The sequence below is a fragment of the Drosophila pseudoobscura genome, chromosome X (genome assembly GCF_009870125.1).
Source record: "Drosophila pseudoobscura strain MV-25-SWS-2005 chromosome X, UCI_Dpse_MV25, whole genome shotgun sequence".
NCBI classification, from domain to species: Eukaryota; Metazoa; Arthropoda; class Insecta; order Diptera; family Drosophilidae; genus Drosophila; species Drosophila pseudoobscura.
The window spans coordinates 43,969,550-43,988,096 of NC_046683.1; the positions used below are offsets into that span (position 1 = coordinate 43,969,550).

The 18,547-nt window shown below is 47.8% G+C and overlaps 4 protein-coding genes across 7 annotated transcripts; 3 read left to right on the top strand and 1 right to left on the bottom strand.

Annotated features, from left to right (window-relative positions):
• The first annotated feature begins 1,812 nt into the window (after positions 1-1,812).
• Positions 1,813-3,347, top strand: Tsp66A (Tetraspanin 66A). Of its 2 annotated transcripts, none has more exons than XM_015187164.2 (5): positions 1,813-2,016; positions 2,088-2,267; positions 2,326-2,460; positions 2,524-2,703; positions 2,799-3,347. In XM_015187164.2, the coding sequence occupies exons 1-5, from the start codon at positions 1,837-1,839 to the stop codon at positions 2,823-2,825; spliced, it is 702 nt and encodes a 233-aa protein (XP_015042650.1). In that variant the 5' UTR covers positions 1,813-1,836; the 3' UTR covers positions 2,826-3,347. The 2 variants fall into 2 exon arrangements, with proteins under 2 accessions (XP_015042650.1, XP_001353241.3); XM_001353205.4 differs by having other exon boundaries at positions 1,815-2,016; positions 2,767-3,347.
• A 993-nt stretch (positions 3,348-4,340) lies between these two features.
• Positions 4,341-5,112, bottom strand: LOC4812763 (cuticle protein 76). The gene has a single exon (XM_001353206.3). The coding sequence runs from the start codon at positions 5,039-5,041 to the stop codon at positions 4,379-4,381; it is 663 nt and encodes a 220-aa protein (XP_001353242.2). The 5' UTR covers positions 5,042-5,112; the 3' UTR covers positions 4,341-4,378.
• Positions 5,113-6,553: 1,441 nt separating this feature from the next.
• LOC4813790 (pupal cuticle protein C1B) lies at positions 6,554-7,376 on the top strand. The gene has a single exon (XM_001353207.3). The coding sequence runs from the start codon at positions 6,629-6,631 to the stop codon at positions 7,358-7,360; it is 732 nt and encodes a 243-aa protein (XP_001353243.2). The 5' UTR covers positions 6,554-6,628; the 3' UTR covers positions 7,361-7,376.
• A 4,222-nt stretch (positions 7,377-11,598) lies between these two features.
• LOC6900393 (uncharacterized) lies at positions 11,599-12,486 on the top strand. Of its 3 annotated transcripts, XM_033383050.1 has the most exons (5): positions 11,745-11,824; positions 11,884-11,931; positions 11,993-12,051; positions 12,116-12,241; positions 12,310-12,486. In XM_033383050.1, exons 3-5 carry the CDS (start codon positions 12,043-12,045, stop codon positions 12,385-12,387), a joined length of 213 nt encoding a protein of 70 aa, XP_033238941.1. In that variant the 5' UTR covers positions 11,745-11,824; positions 11,884-11,931; positions 11,993-12,042; the 3' UTR covers positions 12,388-12,486. The 3 variants fall into 3 exon arrangements, with proteins under 3 accessions (XP_002134786.2, XP_033238941.1, XP_033238942.1); XM_002134750.3 differs by having other exon boundaries at positions 11,599-11,824; positions 11,884-12,051; XM_033383051.1 differs by lacking the exons at positions 11,745-11,824; positions 11,884-11,931 and having other exon boundaries at positions 11,964-12,051; positions 12,106-12,241.
• The last annotated feature ends 6,061 nt before the right edge of the window (positions 12,487-18,547 follow it).

Below are 18,547 nucleotides of genomic sequence, written 5' to 3' on the forward strand. Positions count from 1 at the left end.
GCGTTTCTGTCAACGTTACTTTATTACTTTCTGGCTGAGAATGATGCCAGCGATGATTGACACCCCGGCTAGCAATAAATTTTTAATTTTCAATGCTTCCCTGATAGACTGACGGCCTGATGGACTGACTGTCTGACTTCCTTTTCTGCCGTTTCCCTGCGAGCTTGTTAAATTCAAATTAGAACGATGCCGGCTCCATCTCTCCGAAGGAGGAGTTGCCGCTGACAGGGAAGATAAATGACAGAGGACTGCGATCGCAACAAATTAACCTTGTTAGGGGGCGGCTGCAGCACTACGAGCACTACGAGTAGTACCAGTAGAAAACCCTGTGGAGTCGAGACATAGCCGGTGAAGAGGGGGTTGGTGGGGTGGTGGTTGTATGGGGCTGGAGGACAACAGTTACAAGTGTATGTAATTTTTTATCGTCTCCACTTCCGGCTCCGACTGACTTCTGACTGCGCTCCCACTGACGGACTGACTTATGAATGGCGTGTGGCAGGAAGTTGAGGCATAGTGGAAGAAAGAAAGACAAAGGGGGATGGTGATGGTGATGGTGGCACTGCCACAGCGAGTCGATAAATCAGTTTGTGTATCAAATTGAATTCACGAGCGTGCACTTGACACCCGCACACGCACATTTATCAGCCAGTCAGGCAGCCAGCCAGCCAGCCAGCCAGCCATTCTTTCTGGGGTATCCTCAGGATGCTTCCTTCCAAGTCGTGGCAGAACTTACAATTCGCTGAAAAGAACTTTAACTCGAGGCTCGAGTGCAAAACCACAAAATTTTAATCTCAACTAAAAGCTGCAAACAAAAACACACAACAAGTAAAACAGCGAGGGGCGCATTATAAATTATTCATTACAAAACGCAACCGCGACACGCCCACACCCACGCCCACGCCTAGAACCCAGACCCACTACCCATTCTTTTTTATTCTGGCTTCCACAGCATTCACTCCCACCCAGAGGCCGCCTGCCGCTGACGGTTGCTCGTTTGCACCTAATTTGATTTTTAGTTGCTGCCCTCTGCCACAGTCTCTGCCTCGGATGCGGGTGCTGCTGCACTGGTGGCGACTCCAGCGCCGGAGAACGGACTGGCTGTGGTTGCCTCTTGGCATTCTCTTTGTACCCAGTATTCGTAGGGGACAAGGGTGTATTCCATTCCCATTAGATGGCTATCAGCTTACTTTGAGCAGAGGGTATCCTTTAGTCGGTAGAAATCACGGCAAATCACACACACAAACACACACACACACACACACACATGAGGACAGGGGGCACACGCCTTGGCAGCTTGGCAACGCTTTATTTGCTCCTTTCCATTGCACGATTCAGCTTTCTTTTCATTCATTCCAGCGGCTGCCTGTCGAAAAAATGTCTGTTATGTGGCTACAGAATTTCGCAGTAATTAATGGCAACTGTTTGATTAAAAAATTCCATAGCAGCTCGCCATGTATTTCCCTATGCATGTCTCTGTTTTTGTGTAGTTTTAGTTCGACCCCGTCCCCATCCCCATCCCCATACCCATACCCATACCCATCCCCATGCCCAATCCGGAATCCCATCCTTGGTCAACGTGGCTGAAGATGAATGCCGGAACGATGAAACGCTGCCAAGTTAAATCTATGCAAATTCCAGAGATCTCTTTAAGTGCTTGGCAGAGCTTCAGCGGATGAGTGCAGCGGGTAATCATCTCATCCCTGAAATGGGGATACCTGCAAAAAAGAGTTGTCAGCTGCGCACTTTCACCGAGTTGTGCAGCCCAGGGTCAAGTGAATGATCAGTATCTGAGAGGCTGATATGTCATTTCCTATTTCATTGCTGATTTGAATTGAAATGGCAGCAATACAAATCAGAGAGAAAATTCAAAGTTTCGGGCTATCAAAAAGACCGCTAAGTGAGCCGGCCTCAGATATATCGAAAGAGGAAGTCGCGACAGCCAAGAGGAAGATACGCAAAACTTGGAAGTTATCAATTTGTCAATGGTTCATGTACGGTCTCATAAGCGTCTGTTTGGTGAGTTATTCCAGTCGTTGTGGTAGTGGTAGAATTCCGTGCTAGCAACACCTTTATGGGGTATCGTACAGGCCTTGAACATAGCGGACATGCTGAGCTATATGAAGACGATTTCTCAGATCAGTGGGTGCGGTCGGTGCATATTCCTGAAATACCAGCTCATACTGATGGCAGTGGGGGTTCTGGTCATATTTCTGCTATGCGCGATCGCCGTCGTGGTGCTTAAGCAGAGTGCCAATGGGCTGCGAATTGTGAGTCGAATCCCATCCAATCAGTACACAATGAATCGTTTTCGAGTATTGTTTGCAGGTCGTAATGTTGATGTTCCTGGCAACATGGCTGCAGATGATGATGATCATCCTGCTGACTCATGAGTACCCCCTTATCCACGACATCGAAGTCATCTGGAAACGACACATGAGTCTGGAGTACTACGAGAACAAGGTGATACTAGGTTCCTCAGCCTCATCCCCATATCGCTGCTTCCCTGATGATATTTTTACGCAGTACGAGTGCTGCGGCATGATGGGACCCGATGACTACACCTACAACAAGGACTTGGTGCCCAGCAGCTGCTTTAAGCACCGCAGTATGATGTCCCAGGACTTGTACAAGTCTGGCTGTGCGACTAAGAAGACTACGCCCTCTGACTTGGCCATCACCGAGCTGGTATCAATCGCCTTTCAGGTGAGACGAAAATCATACGCCATACATTTTGGGCCATCAAAGTATTCAAAGCCTCGTTTTCAGTACGTCCTGATTGTGGCCATCCTCCTCCACAGGAAGTACCTGGAGCGCAACCTGGTTGAAGCCCGCTCCCTGAGAGCACTGACTACTGCGCTTCTCCACCTACCACCGTAATAACAAATTGCATTTGCATTCGGTTTTGGGATTCGGTCTGGAATTGGGACTGGCATGCGGGACAAATTGGATTGGACTCTGCCTGGATTTCTCATATTTCACCAGATGCAATCAATAACGATAAACACTCGAGTCTCCTCTTGAGTCTGCCGAAAGGGATTCAATGTCCCGAGTCCAGTGTCCGGCATGCATATGGATGAGCCAATAAAGAAATCAACAAAGCATGTCGGGGCGATTGAAAAAGTATTGCAAATGCCAAGGGATAGCCAGGGATTTGGACACGGACACGGACACGGAGATCTCGACTCGAATCGCAACAATATGCAAATGCAGCTAAGCGGCAAATATTCAAGGACAATCCAAATCCACCCACACCAGCCCACATCTCCCCCATCACGAGTTTATTCCTCTTTTATGTCCGTACATAAATTTTATTGTTGTCAACATTAAATTCTGGTCGTGGAAAACAATTTTGCAGCATTTGAAAATCCATAAAATATGCATACAAAATTGTCCAGCGGAACGACCAACTTTATGGCTAAATAGTTTGCTCCGGCCCCCATCGTTAATGCCTTTTTTATACGTATGGGTGTTCTGGCGGAAACTTTTTAGCCACCGCCACCGCCACCGCCATCCCCATAACCCTAACAACACTCTGGTCAAGCTGCTGAAGGAGCAACCCATCCAAAGTTTATGGCGGCAAAGGCAGGGCCTGAACCGAACTGAACACCAAAGGGTCATGTGGCTCATTAAACTTTGGCCAACAATTTTTTGCGGCACCCTGCCCACAAAGACAAACAGAAAGTTTTGCACTAAATATTTGGGGGAAAAAAATAGTCCAACGGGGTTGCGAGTACTATGTGGAGATCCATAGACAGACACAGACAGAGACGCCACAGTTTTCAGGGGATTGCAGTGTGGGATGAAATGGAATGGGCAGAGAATTACTTGGCACACATACGCCCCATTTAACGCTAGACAAATGGCAGAACCTAGGGAAATACACATTGAAATGGAAAGTGTGAAAGTGCTATACCAAAAAACAGTTAAGAATTGAAGGTACATCGAGTTTTAAGTTTGGGTTACTTATGAGATCTCGAACGAAGTCTAGAAACTGTGTTTCACTGAGCTTTGGGAGGCTTCTACTGGATGGTCATTATCATTCTGAAAGGAAACTCTGTCACCCGCCAGCACCAAAAAGGTTTATCCTGAAAATGAGACCCACCCTTTGAGAACTCACCCCCCACTCACCTTACTGGCTATCATTGATTCTCTGGAACATTTTAATTAGCGCAACATGTGCACGGACCTTTGTGGGTCCCATCACCCCGTTCCTCATCTGTGTTCCCGTACCCTGGGCGTTCCCATTCCCCTAATTAGCTTAAAAGCGAGTGCGTGTTTTATGCGACTACTGGAAGCTTTTTATTGCGTACGAACAAATCAACAAAGTGTCAACGGGCGGTCAGCAGGACTCTCCTCAGGAGTACCCATTCCTTTCCGCTTAGTATCCCCAGTGGGAGCCGAAGCCATCGAAGCTGGCGTGGGAGACCACAGCGGCGGGCGAGTACTTGACGAAGGCAGTGGGCGCTGCGGCGGCGTAGGTCTTGGCGTAGACGGGGGCAGGGGCGGCATAGACCGGAGCTGGAGCAGCATAGACAGCTTTGGTCACGACGGGAGCTGGAGCGTACACTGGGGCAGGAGCGGAGTACACGGTCTTGGCCAGAACTGGGGCGGGAGCAGAGTACACGGTCTTGGCCAGAACTGGGGCGGGAGCAGAGTACACGGTCTTGGCCAGAACTGGGGCAGGAGCAGAGTACACTGTCTTAGCATAGACTGGAGCAGGAGCAGCGGCATAGATGGACTTGGTGATTACTGGAGCGGGAGCAGAGTACAGGGTCTTGGGGGTGTAGACGTTGTTGGTGATGCGGGAGTCCACTTTGCTCACGCTCGAGTAGGGGGTGACCACGTTCTTAGAGTAGGTGGAGACGGTGCCGCCGAAGGAGCGGACCACGTTCTGCTGGGTGGTGCCCACGGCATCGTAGTGGGGCTGGGCCAGCTTGGCCACCACAGGAACTGCGGCATAGGTGGTGGCTGGAGCCACGAAACCGGCGCTGGTCGCACCCATCAGAGCGCAGAAGGACAACAGGACGTACTTGAATGCCATGGCTGGAGGAGTTGGTTTGAGCTTCGAATGGGAACTGGAACTGACGATGGAATAGAGCTGTAGTTGCTACTGATGCCTAACTGCTTCGATTTCGCAGTTTTTATAGCCAAAACTGACAAAAACCGACAAAACCTCGAACCTATTGCCAAATTTCACGGCCATCGAGTCGAATGTGGCTCTGAGGGTCTCTGTATGTGTGTGACAGATTGACTTAGGCCTAAGCCGCTTCGACGTGTACTCGTAGAGACCCAGAGAAAGAGCCAGGCCCAAAACTGGTTCAATGGGTCGACAAATGACTGCGCGGAAACCATGTCTCTCTCTCTCTCTCTCTCTTCACCTTTGTGCCCTGCCCATCTCTTCGTAAGTGAACTGGAGGCCAGCTGAGAAGCTCACACTTCGGCGGGAAAGTGAATTATTTTGAATACTATCATCAGCTCATAAATTTTCCAGAGCAGCCAAAAGAAACGACAGCGAAAAACTTTTATTTGCTCGGCGTATTTTTCCATTAAATTGAGTTCAACTCAAGCAGCAAATATGCCCCCTCTGCACCTTGTCTATCGAGGGGGATGTTCCCCCTCGGATGTTGTGTCAACTTTTGTATCAGCGGGGGGTTGGTGCCACAATTGGGGCGTTGGTGGCAGCGACTTGTTTATGATTTTTGTTTGTTTTTATTTCAAGAGAGTTTGAGAAGTTGTTGTGCCCTTCAAGAGGGACATCGGAGTCTGGGGGGAGGAATGCAGATGTGATGCTTTGGGGAAAGGGAAGGAAAAGATCGAATATCATCATGGGATATACAGAGAATCTGTGGCAAGGAATAAAACCAAACTTGGATCTCTTAAAGAACTGCGCGTAAATATACTACACAAAACTTAATTCCCGATAAATCAGAATCTTCCGCAAATGATCCAAAAAACAACCCAATCTTTCCTACCTCATTAGATAAGTCTTACCTCCTAGGGATAGGGCATCCAGCATTTCGGTTCTAAGGACTGCTTCTCTGTCTTGTGGGTCCACCTCCCCGGGAGTTCTTTTTGTTTTTCGCAAGTTTGGGAAATGAATTTCCCAGCTCCGCTGCTCACGGAGCGCATGATGAATATTTATTGAAATTACCAAAGTTGACGCTGCTCCAAATTGAATTGTGTTGCCAACTTGGGATGCGACTCTTTGGGGCAGCAACAGCTACACCTACCGCTCCGGCAACAGCTACAAATTTTGTGATTATTTTGGCCTGGCTCTTCCGTTTGCGCTCTTTTGGCAAATTGTTATTAATTTTACACTGGGGGCCCTGAACGCATCGCCCCTAAGCCTAATTACCGCGTTTAATTTATGTGAGCAAATTGGCTTTCGAGAAATTGCGCCAATCACTCAGCGGACAGGTGAACAGGCATCGCTTTGTGGGCAGTTCAATTACCAATTTCCAATTACCAATAGCCAAAAAGCGCACCGCGGGCCAGTGGATTGGCACGCGTCCGACGCGTATATAAGCCGCAACATTTCGGCCAGATCAGCATCAGTCGCAGCCCAGCCAGCCTGCCATCCGCTTCTTCAGACTCGTCTCTCACCGATCCGCCAGTCGCTATCCACAACATGGCCTTCCGCTACCTCATCACCCTCTGCTCCCTGGTGGCCTACGCCCAAGCCGGCCTCCTGGCCAGCCACGTGGCCGTAGCCAACCCGTCTGTGGACGCAGTAGCCTCCACCCAGCAGAACGTGGTCCGCTCCTTCGCCGGCACTGTCTCCAGTTACTCGAAGGCCGTCGATACGCCCTACTCCAGCGTCCGCAAGAGCGACACTCGCATCCAGAACAATGTCTACACCCCGGCCGTGGCCAAGACCACCTATGCTGCTCCGCTGTACACCCAGGCCACGCCTGTAGTGGCCAAGACCCTTGTTCACGCCCCGGTTGTACAGAAGACTGTGTATGCTGCTCCTGCCCCAGTTCTGGCCAAGACCGTGTACTCTGCTCCTGCTCCAGTCTATGCCCCGGCTCCAGTCTATGCCAAGACCGTGTACTCTGCGCCCGCTCCAGTTCTGGCCAAGACCGTGTACTCCGCTCCTGCTCCTGTGTACGCCCCAGCTCCCGTCGTGGCTAAGGCTGTATATGCTGCTCCCGCTCCCGTTCTGGCCAAGACTGTGTCCTATGCCGCTCCCCTGGCCACAACTAATGTGAACCACGGACCCTCTGCCACCACCTACACCCACAATGCCCCCGCTTTAGGAGTGTCCAGCTACGGCAGCGCCCAGACCGTCCAGTACTCGCCCGCCACCAGCGTCTCGCACATGAGCTTCGATGGATTCGGCACCCACTGGGGTTTCTAGGCCACCTTTCCGCGGAGGCAGAGATTGTTAAAGCTTCTTGTTAATGTTGCCTGTTAATAAAACAAAGATCGATTGTTGCAAGTCAAACATGAGCAGAGCAGACCTTCCGGGTGACCGCAGCCTAACCTCAGGCCTCAATCGGCGCGGGCTTAGCGGAATAGCTACGGATCGAACAATGGGCTCGACCCCAGACCAGACATTATATCAGACTTTGGCAGCTGCTTTCCGCTACGTCATCGGCCTTCGGCGGGCAGAGGCGGGGGCGTAGGCGGAGTCGGAGTCGGAGGGGCGGCTGCTTTAAGCAGCTTTGCGATAAGTCGCGTAGGCGTGGCCGTGTCGTGTATATTCGCGCTTTACATTACGGCTCTTTAATTGGATTTAATACCCCAGGACCAGAAGCCAAAGAGATCTATCAAATGGGAGAAAGGCTAGCCGAAACTGAAGATACCCTTCTCTGTAATCCAACGGCAGTTAGCTTATGATATAGAAATTTGAACTTGGGTTTACGATGTCGACGGCTGTTGATGCCCGTTGGATCAATAATGCTTCTTTCTCTTATTATATATTCATTATACCCTCTGCAAGGGCTATCGTTATCTCTAGTTAATGTAATCCATATAAACTGAAATCGGTTGGACACGAACCCGAAAACACGCGGACAGTCACGCGTTTACTTTTGCACTTGTTATTATTATCATCGTCGGTTAATTAACGGATATTTATGCTCTCATAACGGGTCCGCAACGCCACCGCACATTAATCGTTTACATGCTGCCACAGTTTCAGTTCCAGTCCCAGTCGCAGTCCACAAAAACCAGTTTAATCTTGACATTTGCCAAGAGCAAAGTGCCCATAGTGCCCATAGTGCCCATAATGTATCCATAGGTACTCGAACATGTACTTAATGGACTCAATGGGATCTATTGACAGGTCGCTGCAAGGAGAGAAAGAGAGAAAGATCTTCGCCCGACAGATCTAATGCTTGTTATGACAGTGATATTTGAGCGGGAATGAGGCGAACCACTCGGGTTGCATAAGCCATTCGATGGGAGTGGGAGCCAGATTCAAGTGTGGGATACCCTAACCAATCGGATCATTAAAATTCTCTCTTTTAAAGCGTTAATCTATAAAGGAATAACCAAGCCATTTCTTGAGTGAACTTTTTTCTACGCGTATTTTGCAGGTAACGGAGTAACAATTGTCTTCTGTAGTGCTTATCTGACCTTGGATTACCAGACATAGTCACATTTAACCTACACCAATTAAAGTTAACTCAAAATCTTGATTGGAGTGGAGTGGAGGCGCCAAGGCTCTTCAAGCCATCACCCGAGTGGGAGGCGCCGGTGCGGGGCGGGGCGATTTAAATTTGATGACCTCTTTAAGGTGACACTAATGAGACATGCAATGGAGCTGATCCATCCCTGGGGCCATTGGCCATGGGCCAGACAAGAACAATCAAATTAAATTAAATGAAAACGTGGCCAAAAAGAGTAGAGTGAGGGGTGTCTCAGGCTTCTACTTTTTCCCTGACAAATTAGCTGTCGTTGCTGTTGCCGTTGCTGTTGTTGTTGTTGTTTGGTTTTGATTTGCGATTTGATTGCAAACACGCCCCATGCTTCATTCCTCATGGCCCACACGGACAGCAAGAAGAAGATGTGCCACATTGTCCTTGTCTGAGTTGACAATTAGTCAATAATTTATTTCAATTTCATTTCGCATGCCAAGCACACTCGCATCTCTATAGAAACAGACACAGATACGTTCGTATCTGTGTGACCTAACTGCACTTTAATTACATTTACATTTGGGCTTAAATTTTTGGCCAAGCTGCCGGAGAGATGACACAGAAAAGCAGGGAGGCAGTGACGGCAGGCCTACACTGAGGGAAAATCATTGCCTCGAATCCCTTTCTTAGTAGTTTTTCTGTTCAGAGTATTCTCGTCCTTGCAGATGGACAGCTTTTCCGCCAGTGTAGCCGAGTGAGGACATGCCATTGTTGCAATGCAATTTAGGTAAGCGAATTTTCATGATTTAAATAACAGCATTATGTGTGGCAGATTTTGTATTTATCTGTGTGTGGAGGCATGTGTATGGGTGTGTGGCAGGGCGAAAAACTGCAGACAGAGTCGTTTCGGTTTTGTGCTGTAGCAGACGGACCTGCACAGGGCTGTGTACTGGTATAATTAAATTATGGCTGGACATAAGACGCATAATAAGTCATAAATCAAATTTACCTATCCCACGGGCCTCACTGCCTGACTCACTGCCTGACTCACTGCCTGCCTCACTGGCAGACGCCACACTGGATGCCACATCTGAGGCGAACGAGTGCTCGGGTCAGGCGACGCCGTCACAGACATTTAGACGGAACAAGGACACGACACGCATTCCCCCCTGCATTCTTGACTGTGGGGCATGGCACAGCATTTTGATGGACATTATGACGACTCTGTCTCGGCAAACAATTAGACAATTGATGCATCTGATGGGGCTCTGGTGTCTGTCCGTTTCTATTTGTATTTGTATTTGTATTTGCATTTGCATTTACATTTGCATCTAGGCGTGTATCTGTATGTCGGCGTGGACGTGGACTCCGCAGAACCAGAAAAGGGCCGTCCCTGTCCCAGTCCCTGTTCCTGGCCTGAGTTTGCAACTGTGAGTGCGTTTAATGTTGCCGCTGTCAGGGACAGCCGCAGTTGAAGCATGCCATTGCAACAGAAACATTTCGCCAGCAGGCAGCAAATGTATGTAGATTTGTTGCCTTGTGGCCTGTGTCTGTTGTAGATGTTTTCCGTGGCACGGTACACGCGTCAGTTTCTATGGGTGCTAATAGCCAATACAATACATTGTTCGCAGAGGCATAACCAAATAGTAAGCTTTCTTCGGGATAAACATGTGAGTCGACTTAGCATGTTTCTTTTTTAATTTTTAATGTTTCAACTTTGAACAAAGCCGATAGCCCCGGCAGCTAGTGGTCCATTAACTGAAATATAAACTTTGAATACTCCGAAATAGCGCTACTTATTTTGATCCTTGAATTTCGCCTTCCTCAACGAGGCCCAGGCTCCCCTCCTCGCCAGCGCAAACAAATTGCTCCGCTTATCCACAAAGTAATGCACAAATGCCAGAGCCACTCGGGCTGAAGTAGAAAAGAAAGCAGACTCGTCTCATCCCATCCCATCCCATCTCGACAGCCATCGCGATATGTCATAGACGCAGACGCAGACGAAGACCCAGACAAAGGGCAGCCCTCCGCTGATACGCATCGCGGAGCTCCGAGGCTGATTAAAATTTAATTTTTAATTTAAAGACTGTTTGTATTTTATTTGCAGTCTTGTTGCGGGACAAAACAAATGGATTTGGTTGTTGTGTGGAGGGAGCGGGGGAGCGGGGCAGGCGAGCGGCCCTTCGAAGGTCGTCTTGGCTGTTGATTTATCATTACTTTATGCAAATTGACCGCTTACCTTTGAGCCTTATCTGCGCATCTGTGTCGACTCGATTCCAGGTTTCCTTTCTCCGTCCTGTCTATCTTTTAACCCTGGTTCTCGTTCTCCCTTCCTGCCTGCTTGGCTGCCTTGCTGCCTGGCTGCCTGCCTGCCACGTGCAATGTCAATGCCAAGCGATTAACATTCAATTAGCTTCTGGCTTCATCAATGATTTTATCGCAGCCATTTGGGGCCGGGCCAACAGTGCGGGGAAGGCCAGTGGCTGTGGTTGGGGGGAGTCCTGTTGCTGTGGCAGGTTTGAGTGTAAATTGTGGCAAATTATCATTAGCCTGTTGAGGGTGGATGTAAATGGTGTGGGGGGTATGTGGGCCCCAACAAGGACAACAACGACATCTTCACATCTTCAAAAGGTTTTTATGACATCAACAGCTGTCGTTGACAGATTATTGTGGCGATTATTTTAGCAAGATAGGAAAGGACACGACAGACGACAGAGGACAGAGGAGGCATCAGCAGATGGAGCACAAACAGAACCCGAGCGGGGGGTCTGCCCCAAGCAGCCAGGAGCAGGAGGAGACGTCTCTGCTTTGTGCGTTCAACTGGAAATTGTCAACCATGTTGTTGCTGGTGGCCCCTTTGTCCTCCTGGCTGCTCGACACATGTGGCAGAACCCAGTTAGGGCCACTTAAACATCTTGTGGCTCAACACTTGTAAATAACTACGTTGGCGCTGGAAAAGTTGTCACATTTTTATAAACACTACTGAAACATGGCGAACGAGCCTTCGAGAACCCCCGTTTGGGACCTCAAGATCTCCTGTGTGTGTCCCCTATTCTTGCTATGCTTTGATGTACTTGCATATTGGTTTACTATTCTCCGTTGGGTGGAGAAAATTGTCAATTGTGCTTGGGACTGGATGAACAATAATATTTAAAAATTTCAAAAGGGTCGAGAAGATGTGTTTCTGCACCGTGCTTGTTCTAAAGATCTCAGTGGTGCTTAGCATTCTTCTATTGGTAGTAAGTTAGCCCAGCGACATCCGTCCTTAGCTAAACCCATGGCGCATCCCATTCCACAGCTTTTCAATGTATTGGACATAATTGAGGGCGGTCAAAACCTAAACGAGGTAACAATGAAAGGCAAACTTCTGCTCGTGGTGTGCTTCGTCTTGAACTCCTTCCTTATAGCCATCCTCTGTGCGGGCCTATATGCGGCGATACGCCAGAATCTCAAGCTTATGCAAATGGTATGTTGCAGTCAGAGAACCTGTAGATAGCTTCAGTTTAATATGCATTTCAAGATACTTTCAGCTTATTTTCGCATTGGTAAGCTACTTCCTGGGAAAGATGTCGCTCTGGATCGTTGCTGGGAACCAGGGAGGAGTCGTCGAGCTGGTGGTCACCCACCACTGGTACAAGCTGACTTTGGTTGCAGCGGTAAGCGTTGATCTGCCACGTAACAAATCCCTATCCCTATCCCTAACCCTCTCCCTATCCCCTCGCAGGTGATCTGCATTTTGCTGCTTACGTGTTTTTGCCTGAGGGTAAAGGATGACGATGGTGAAGACCCCCCGTTTCGTTAGGAAATTTTGGGAAATACATACCTGAGAATATTCCGTCTATACCATGAGCAATTAATGTGATTATTATCAAATACAATCTTGTATAATTGGACTAATTAAGAGTTGCCTTCACACTCGCCAAACATTAAGTTTTCTGCCCCACTCTCCTCCTTAAAGTTTCCTCCTGGAAATGTCCTCGAAGTGTCGATGAAGTTGTTGATATCAAGGGGGACAGAAGGATGGGGGAATGCTTGACAATTGTGGGGGTTGTGTGGGTAATCAAATTACATGCGGAATTATGGACACCCGCAGGACCATAACGGCAGCCAATAAAGATCGCAATGAGCAGATAAGCGGAAGCTGCGACCCCCGCCAGGGGGGTCCTGCGATACCAGAGGGCAATACTGTCATCTGCTGCCGCTGATGTTAATGCTGTTGATGGCGTTGCTTTAAATGAAATTTAACGATGCACACAAATAATGACACTTTGCATTTTAAAACACTTTCGCAGTCGGTCAGGAGTCATCATCCAGCGGCAGTCGGACATCGTTCGATTGGAGGAGGACAACGATGCTCATTATACGCATTTCATTTGACACTTTTATTGGCCCAGATGTCCATGGCTGATATTTCAGATGGGCCAAACGAAATGTGTAATGCTCTTCCGCATCCCCTTCTGGTTTATGCGGGCCATTTTATGGCCAGCAACTGATACCGATAAGGGTATTAAATTTGTTCGCCACTTTTCCGCCACTCTCTCTTGGCCATAAAGTCGCCCGTCCGGCCACATCACTCAGCATTTGGCCAATTACGCAAAAAAGAGAAAATACTCTTTTGCCACACCTCCCCACCTCCTCACCTCCTCGTGTGTGTGTGTGTGTATGTGTGTATGGGAGAACGTGTCGAAGTGCTGAAAAGTGCAGCAAGTTTCAAGGATGTGTGTGTGTGTGTGTGTGTGTGTGGGGGGTCGGGTGGAAAGTGCTTAGGTCTGGAGTGGCTCATTAGAGGTGTTCGCTACCGCTGCCCCGAAGGTGTTGCGGGTAAATTGTGTGGAAAAAACGCGCTTTCCCCAGCACTCACTCCTTAACACTCATCTACTTTTGTGAGTGCTTCGCCGGCCGCTGGCTAGAACCAAATTGGGGATGAAAAGTGTGTTCTGAGCTCCCATTTAAATACTTGGAAAAATATGCCCAAAAATTGAATATTCGTGTTCCTTTTTTCATACTTTTAATTCCACAACTGGCATAATTAAAGCCTGCGACGGCCAGGCCAGGCCCCTGGGGGCGATTCTCTTGGAGAAATTGCGATTGTCGCCAAGCGGTTTGGGGCCATAACAGCATGTCGTCGTCGTCGTTGTCGTTGTCCTCGTCCAGGCGTATGTCCTGCGGCTGATTAAAATCTATTAGAGTCAAAGAGATGTAAGACACAGTGCAGGCGGCCGCTCTCCATGGGTGCTGGCATTCGTGGGGGTTCGGGGTTTCGGGGGAGGAATACTTTGGCCAATGACTTGGCATGTAAATGTCGACGTTGGCGTCGACGGCAACGCAATTGAAATGCATGCGGCGGAAACTTCCAACTTGTCAGAGAAGGGTATGCCTGGAAGGGTATTCCGATGCAGATATTAGCTTTGACTAAAGAGGAAGGCAACAACAAGCTGAAGAGCTTTGTAAAGAAATTATTATCTCCATCGAGATATTCCTTCTCTCTGAAGAGAGAGGAATACAGATAGATATCCTAGACCTAATAGAGGCTTCTTCTTGTTGGTTAAAGCTTCCTGATGTACTATGTTAAACACTGTTCTAATACGAGTATGTAAACAAAATGTATGTTCTGGATTGGCTACTCGCTGGCCGTCAATAGATCTGTTCTAAAGGGCATTTAAAATGCAGCTTCTTCCCAAAGTTTGAGCTCCCTTCCTATTGTTCTTGTTGTTGTTGTTTTTGCTGTTGGCAGAAGTCGCACACAAAAGTTTCCAATGCTAAGTTTTCTACGGAAATTGTGCAGCTGTTTGGCGAGTGTGTGGGTGTGGGTGTGTGTGTGTCTCCTCTCAGATATCCTGCAGAGCGAGAGCTTGTAAAGGCAAATTTGTTGAAATATTCATTTAATGGCTGCCACGCCTACTACTATCCTGGTTGCACGGGGGACGGGATCGAGCGGAGCATTCAATATGATTTTTCATGATTAAAGCGCGTGCCGGGTACGTTTTTATCGGCCGAAAGACATTTGCTCAGCGATGCCCGGAGTTCGATTGGAATTTTCTTATAAATTGTCGCCCCAACAAATGTGTCCACACACACACACACACACACACACACACACGGGGGGAGGCTGGGGTTGGAAAACGCTCTCACACGCTCGCATAATAAAGTGATTTTAAAGGGCACTTTTCCCCGCTTTTCTTTCTCTCAGATGGCGTATGCGTAAAATTTCCATTTGTGCGAGGCACTCAACTTTATTGAACTTGAAGTGGAGACCCGCTCTCCAGCTCTCTCCCTCTCCCTCTCGCTCTCCCTCTCTCTCCGTCTGTCTCTCTGTCTGATAATGTTTGTCAGATAGAGCACATGTGTGTGGTATGTGGTATCCCTGCTTCTGGCTGCTCCAAGATGTCCTGGCTTTACAATTCATTAAAATTTCATATAAATGCTGCGGATGATGGGCTTGAACGATCATGAACGGGGCATGCCACACGCAGACAATGGCCAACCGGGGGTAATCCACTTTGCAGCTGGAGCTGGAGCTGGAACTGCAGCGCGTCGCATCGTGTCCGTTATTAACTGCCAGTTACAAATGCGCCACAATAACGGTATTAAAAGCCCTGCGAAAGCGTCAAGTCATAAACTGCTCATCAGTCTTGAGTAACAGTAACTCGCTCTGGCTGCCACTTGCCCCTTGCCACTCTCCCCTCTCCCCGCTCTCCCCGCTCGTTCCGTGTAAGTGTAATTATGCGACGCCGCTGCAAAAGTTGTGCTATCACAACTCATTGTCTCGTCGCCACGGCGGGGCAGGAAGTGGAAGCGGCAAAAGCCGGCGGCAAAACATGCCACCAAGGGGGGTGGTGTGGGGTGGGGTGGGGTGGGGTCCTGCAACGTTGTCTGTGCGCCTTTGCTCTTTTGACGCTGATAATGCAATTTCCGCCAGCGCCATTTTGCCCCAGCCCTCGCGTAATTTACTGTTGTGCAATGTTTCATTTTTGTTGTGCGCTTTGCGAGCCTTTAAAGCAAGGATCCGCTCTCCGGAGTAACTGTGGCACAATCAACGCGGCAAGTTTCTCCTATTTATCTACATAGAGTTAATTGAAAGCATTCAAATGCCAGATACAGAGACAGAGACGCCAACAACAACGACTGCGTGATGTGTCAACATCTTTTGATGCCACATAATCCCCCTCCACGCCTCGCCACACCATTCATTCATTCCGCCCCACAATACGGGTGGGAGTAGTACGGGAACATGTCTCTCCTCTCCGTCTTTATTACAAATTGGTTTTTTGCAACAACCACCCACCCACACACCCACTCGCATGTTTCGTGCGCAATTTGCACCACCGAAACGAGTGTGGAAATGTGGAACGAGGGGCAGCAGCAAAAACCGACCAATACTCTCTACAAATGTGCAGAAAAAATAAATTGCAGCACACGGCTAACCCACCTAACGGTAAAATGGTGAAATGGTGCTCCGGCAACGTGTCCTGTATACCTGTATACCTGTGTCCTGTTTGCCACGTTAACAAACTGAAATCGAAAGTTTGACTGCGGTCAACGCTGGGCATTGTCATTCTCTATCGGTTGTGTCTCGCTTGTCTCCCTCCTCCGACTGACTGCTGACTGTCAGATTGAATGGTTTATGTGTGACACCTTTGACCGGTCGCAGAGGTGCCACAAGGGCAGGCCGCTCTCTGCCAGACGATATAAATTAAAATTCAGCTCGAAAGCCGAGCAGCTTTAAGCCTCCGCCACATATCGGGAGGCTTGTGGGGCTAAAGGGCTTCGAATTGTACTCTTAGGTTTACAGGCAATAAAAACACCTTTGATTTAACTAGATAAAATGGTGAATAGTTTATCAGTTTATAAGGAGGATGTTCAGGAGGACTCCCGTACGGATAGCTTCATCTAAAAAGCCTTAAACAACTCAATGTAAGTACACCTATAGGGTACTGCTTTGTGCTTCAAAGGGCTACAAATTGTATATATCTTTACAGGGCTCGATTGCAAAACTTAACACTCAACGGCTTTTTGTCTGAAGGGAAGGCTAATCGCAGGAGAGAGAGTGTCCCCTGCCATCAGCTGGGCCCATTCCCTCATGATCATACAGTTCCGTAAACTCCGATTTAAAAAACATCCATACTGATTCATACACCTATAAAAATATCATTCTTTGGGACTCATTTTCTGGCAACAACCTTAAAAGTGTATCATTCCGGTATTGCTGAGCATTGAAATTGCCATCCCTGATTTCCGGGTCCTTTCATTTGCCCGGCAAAAGTCACGTGGCATTCATAATTCTTAAAATGGCGCCATCAGAAATTATGTAGCAATGCTAAGTGCACCCCAACATCTGTCCCTCGCCCTCTGACTGGGGTGGGGGCTATACGTGACCAGCATTTGTCGCACGCCAAAGTATGCTGCGATTTTTCGGGGATCAGAATGGGATGGGATGGGATGGAATGGGATGGGTCCTTCATTCTAGCTGGCCAAACAATGGGGAATTGATTTTGGTTTTCGGCCAAGTGCAAGCTGATTATGGAATTAAAACATATTTCTGTCTCAGAGCTTAAAACTTTAAGTGGCAAAGGTTGTCGCTGCGTTTTTGGTACGTGACATTCTTTTCCTTTCGGAGTTTATCACGTGACAATTTTTCCAGCTTTGCGCTTATTTTCCACACTCCCAAAGAGAGAGGACGAATGCGTTTCATTTTCATTGTGGGAGAAAAAAAATAACTTTTCACGTGTGTGGGAAAAGGGAAATGAATAAACAAGCGAAACTACAAAGAAGTTAACTGCAAAAGCGAGCTACGAAAGTGAACTTGGGTTACAAAGGAAATCCAGAGAGAGAGAGAGGGAGAGAGAGAGAGAGGGAGAGATGGGAAGAGGCAAAGGCTGATAAATAGCGTTGAATGGAAAAGCTCAAGGAAAGAGGAAAAGGAAAAGCACAAAAAAATAAACAATTCGCCTTTTGAAATGCTAAACGTGAGAGAAAACACAGGGAAACACAGGGCCAGGGGCACTCTTCACACGCTGTCTGCAAGGACACGGCCCAGGACCCGGACTCGTGTATTTTTATTAGCACATCGGGGACACGGATACGGATACGGATGGGGATGGGGATGGGGCTCGGGATGGGGATGGGGATCCGTTTATCTTGTTACTTGGCACCCGCTCAATGCCAAATACATTTATCTTGTCGTATTTATTTTGTACCACATTAATTTCGCTCGTGTTTGAGCAGAAATTGACTTATTTGCATTCGGTTTAATTTGTACGAACATCAATATGGCATATACGGCATACAAAAATCCTCCCCCGAAAAGGACTGCAGGGCAGGGCAAGGGTACAGGACGTGGTAGTGGTTGCCAAGGGGATGTGGATGCTGCGGCTTACACAGCCACAGGTGTTGCAAGTGTCAAATTTGTGATTGATGGAAGGCCGAACTGGGCTGAACAAAAATTATGATATTTATTCTTAAAAGTGATTCGTGCAGATGGGTGTGAGCCAAAAGAAAAGCCAGATTTAAACAAATCTTGGAAAATCACTCACATTTTGGCATACGTAAACGAAAAAGTGAAATTTCGAATATTTGATTAGCTTTCTAAGTGATTTGCTTATGATATTCTGATTTTATCGTTAGACATAAAATTATGTATGCACGAGTGCCAGGAAGGAATCCTGGCAATTTCTTTTCTTTAGCACTGAAAGGTTTTTTGAATGATTAAAAATATGCTTTCACAACCAGGTATCATTATAGGAACAATCGGCCCATCAGAAAATCCAAAATATTCTAGAAAAACACTTAACAAGCTGGTTTTTTCGTTTCTGTAACTTTTTTTAGACCAGTCACACTGTGTTTAGACCAAAACACACACGCATATTGGTGATTCTTCTTCAACTAGTTTCCTTTTTTGTGGACATTTTCTCAATTTCATGTTGTTTAAAGATACCCACAATCTTGAAAATCCATTCAATATG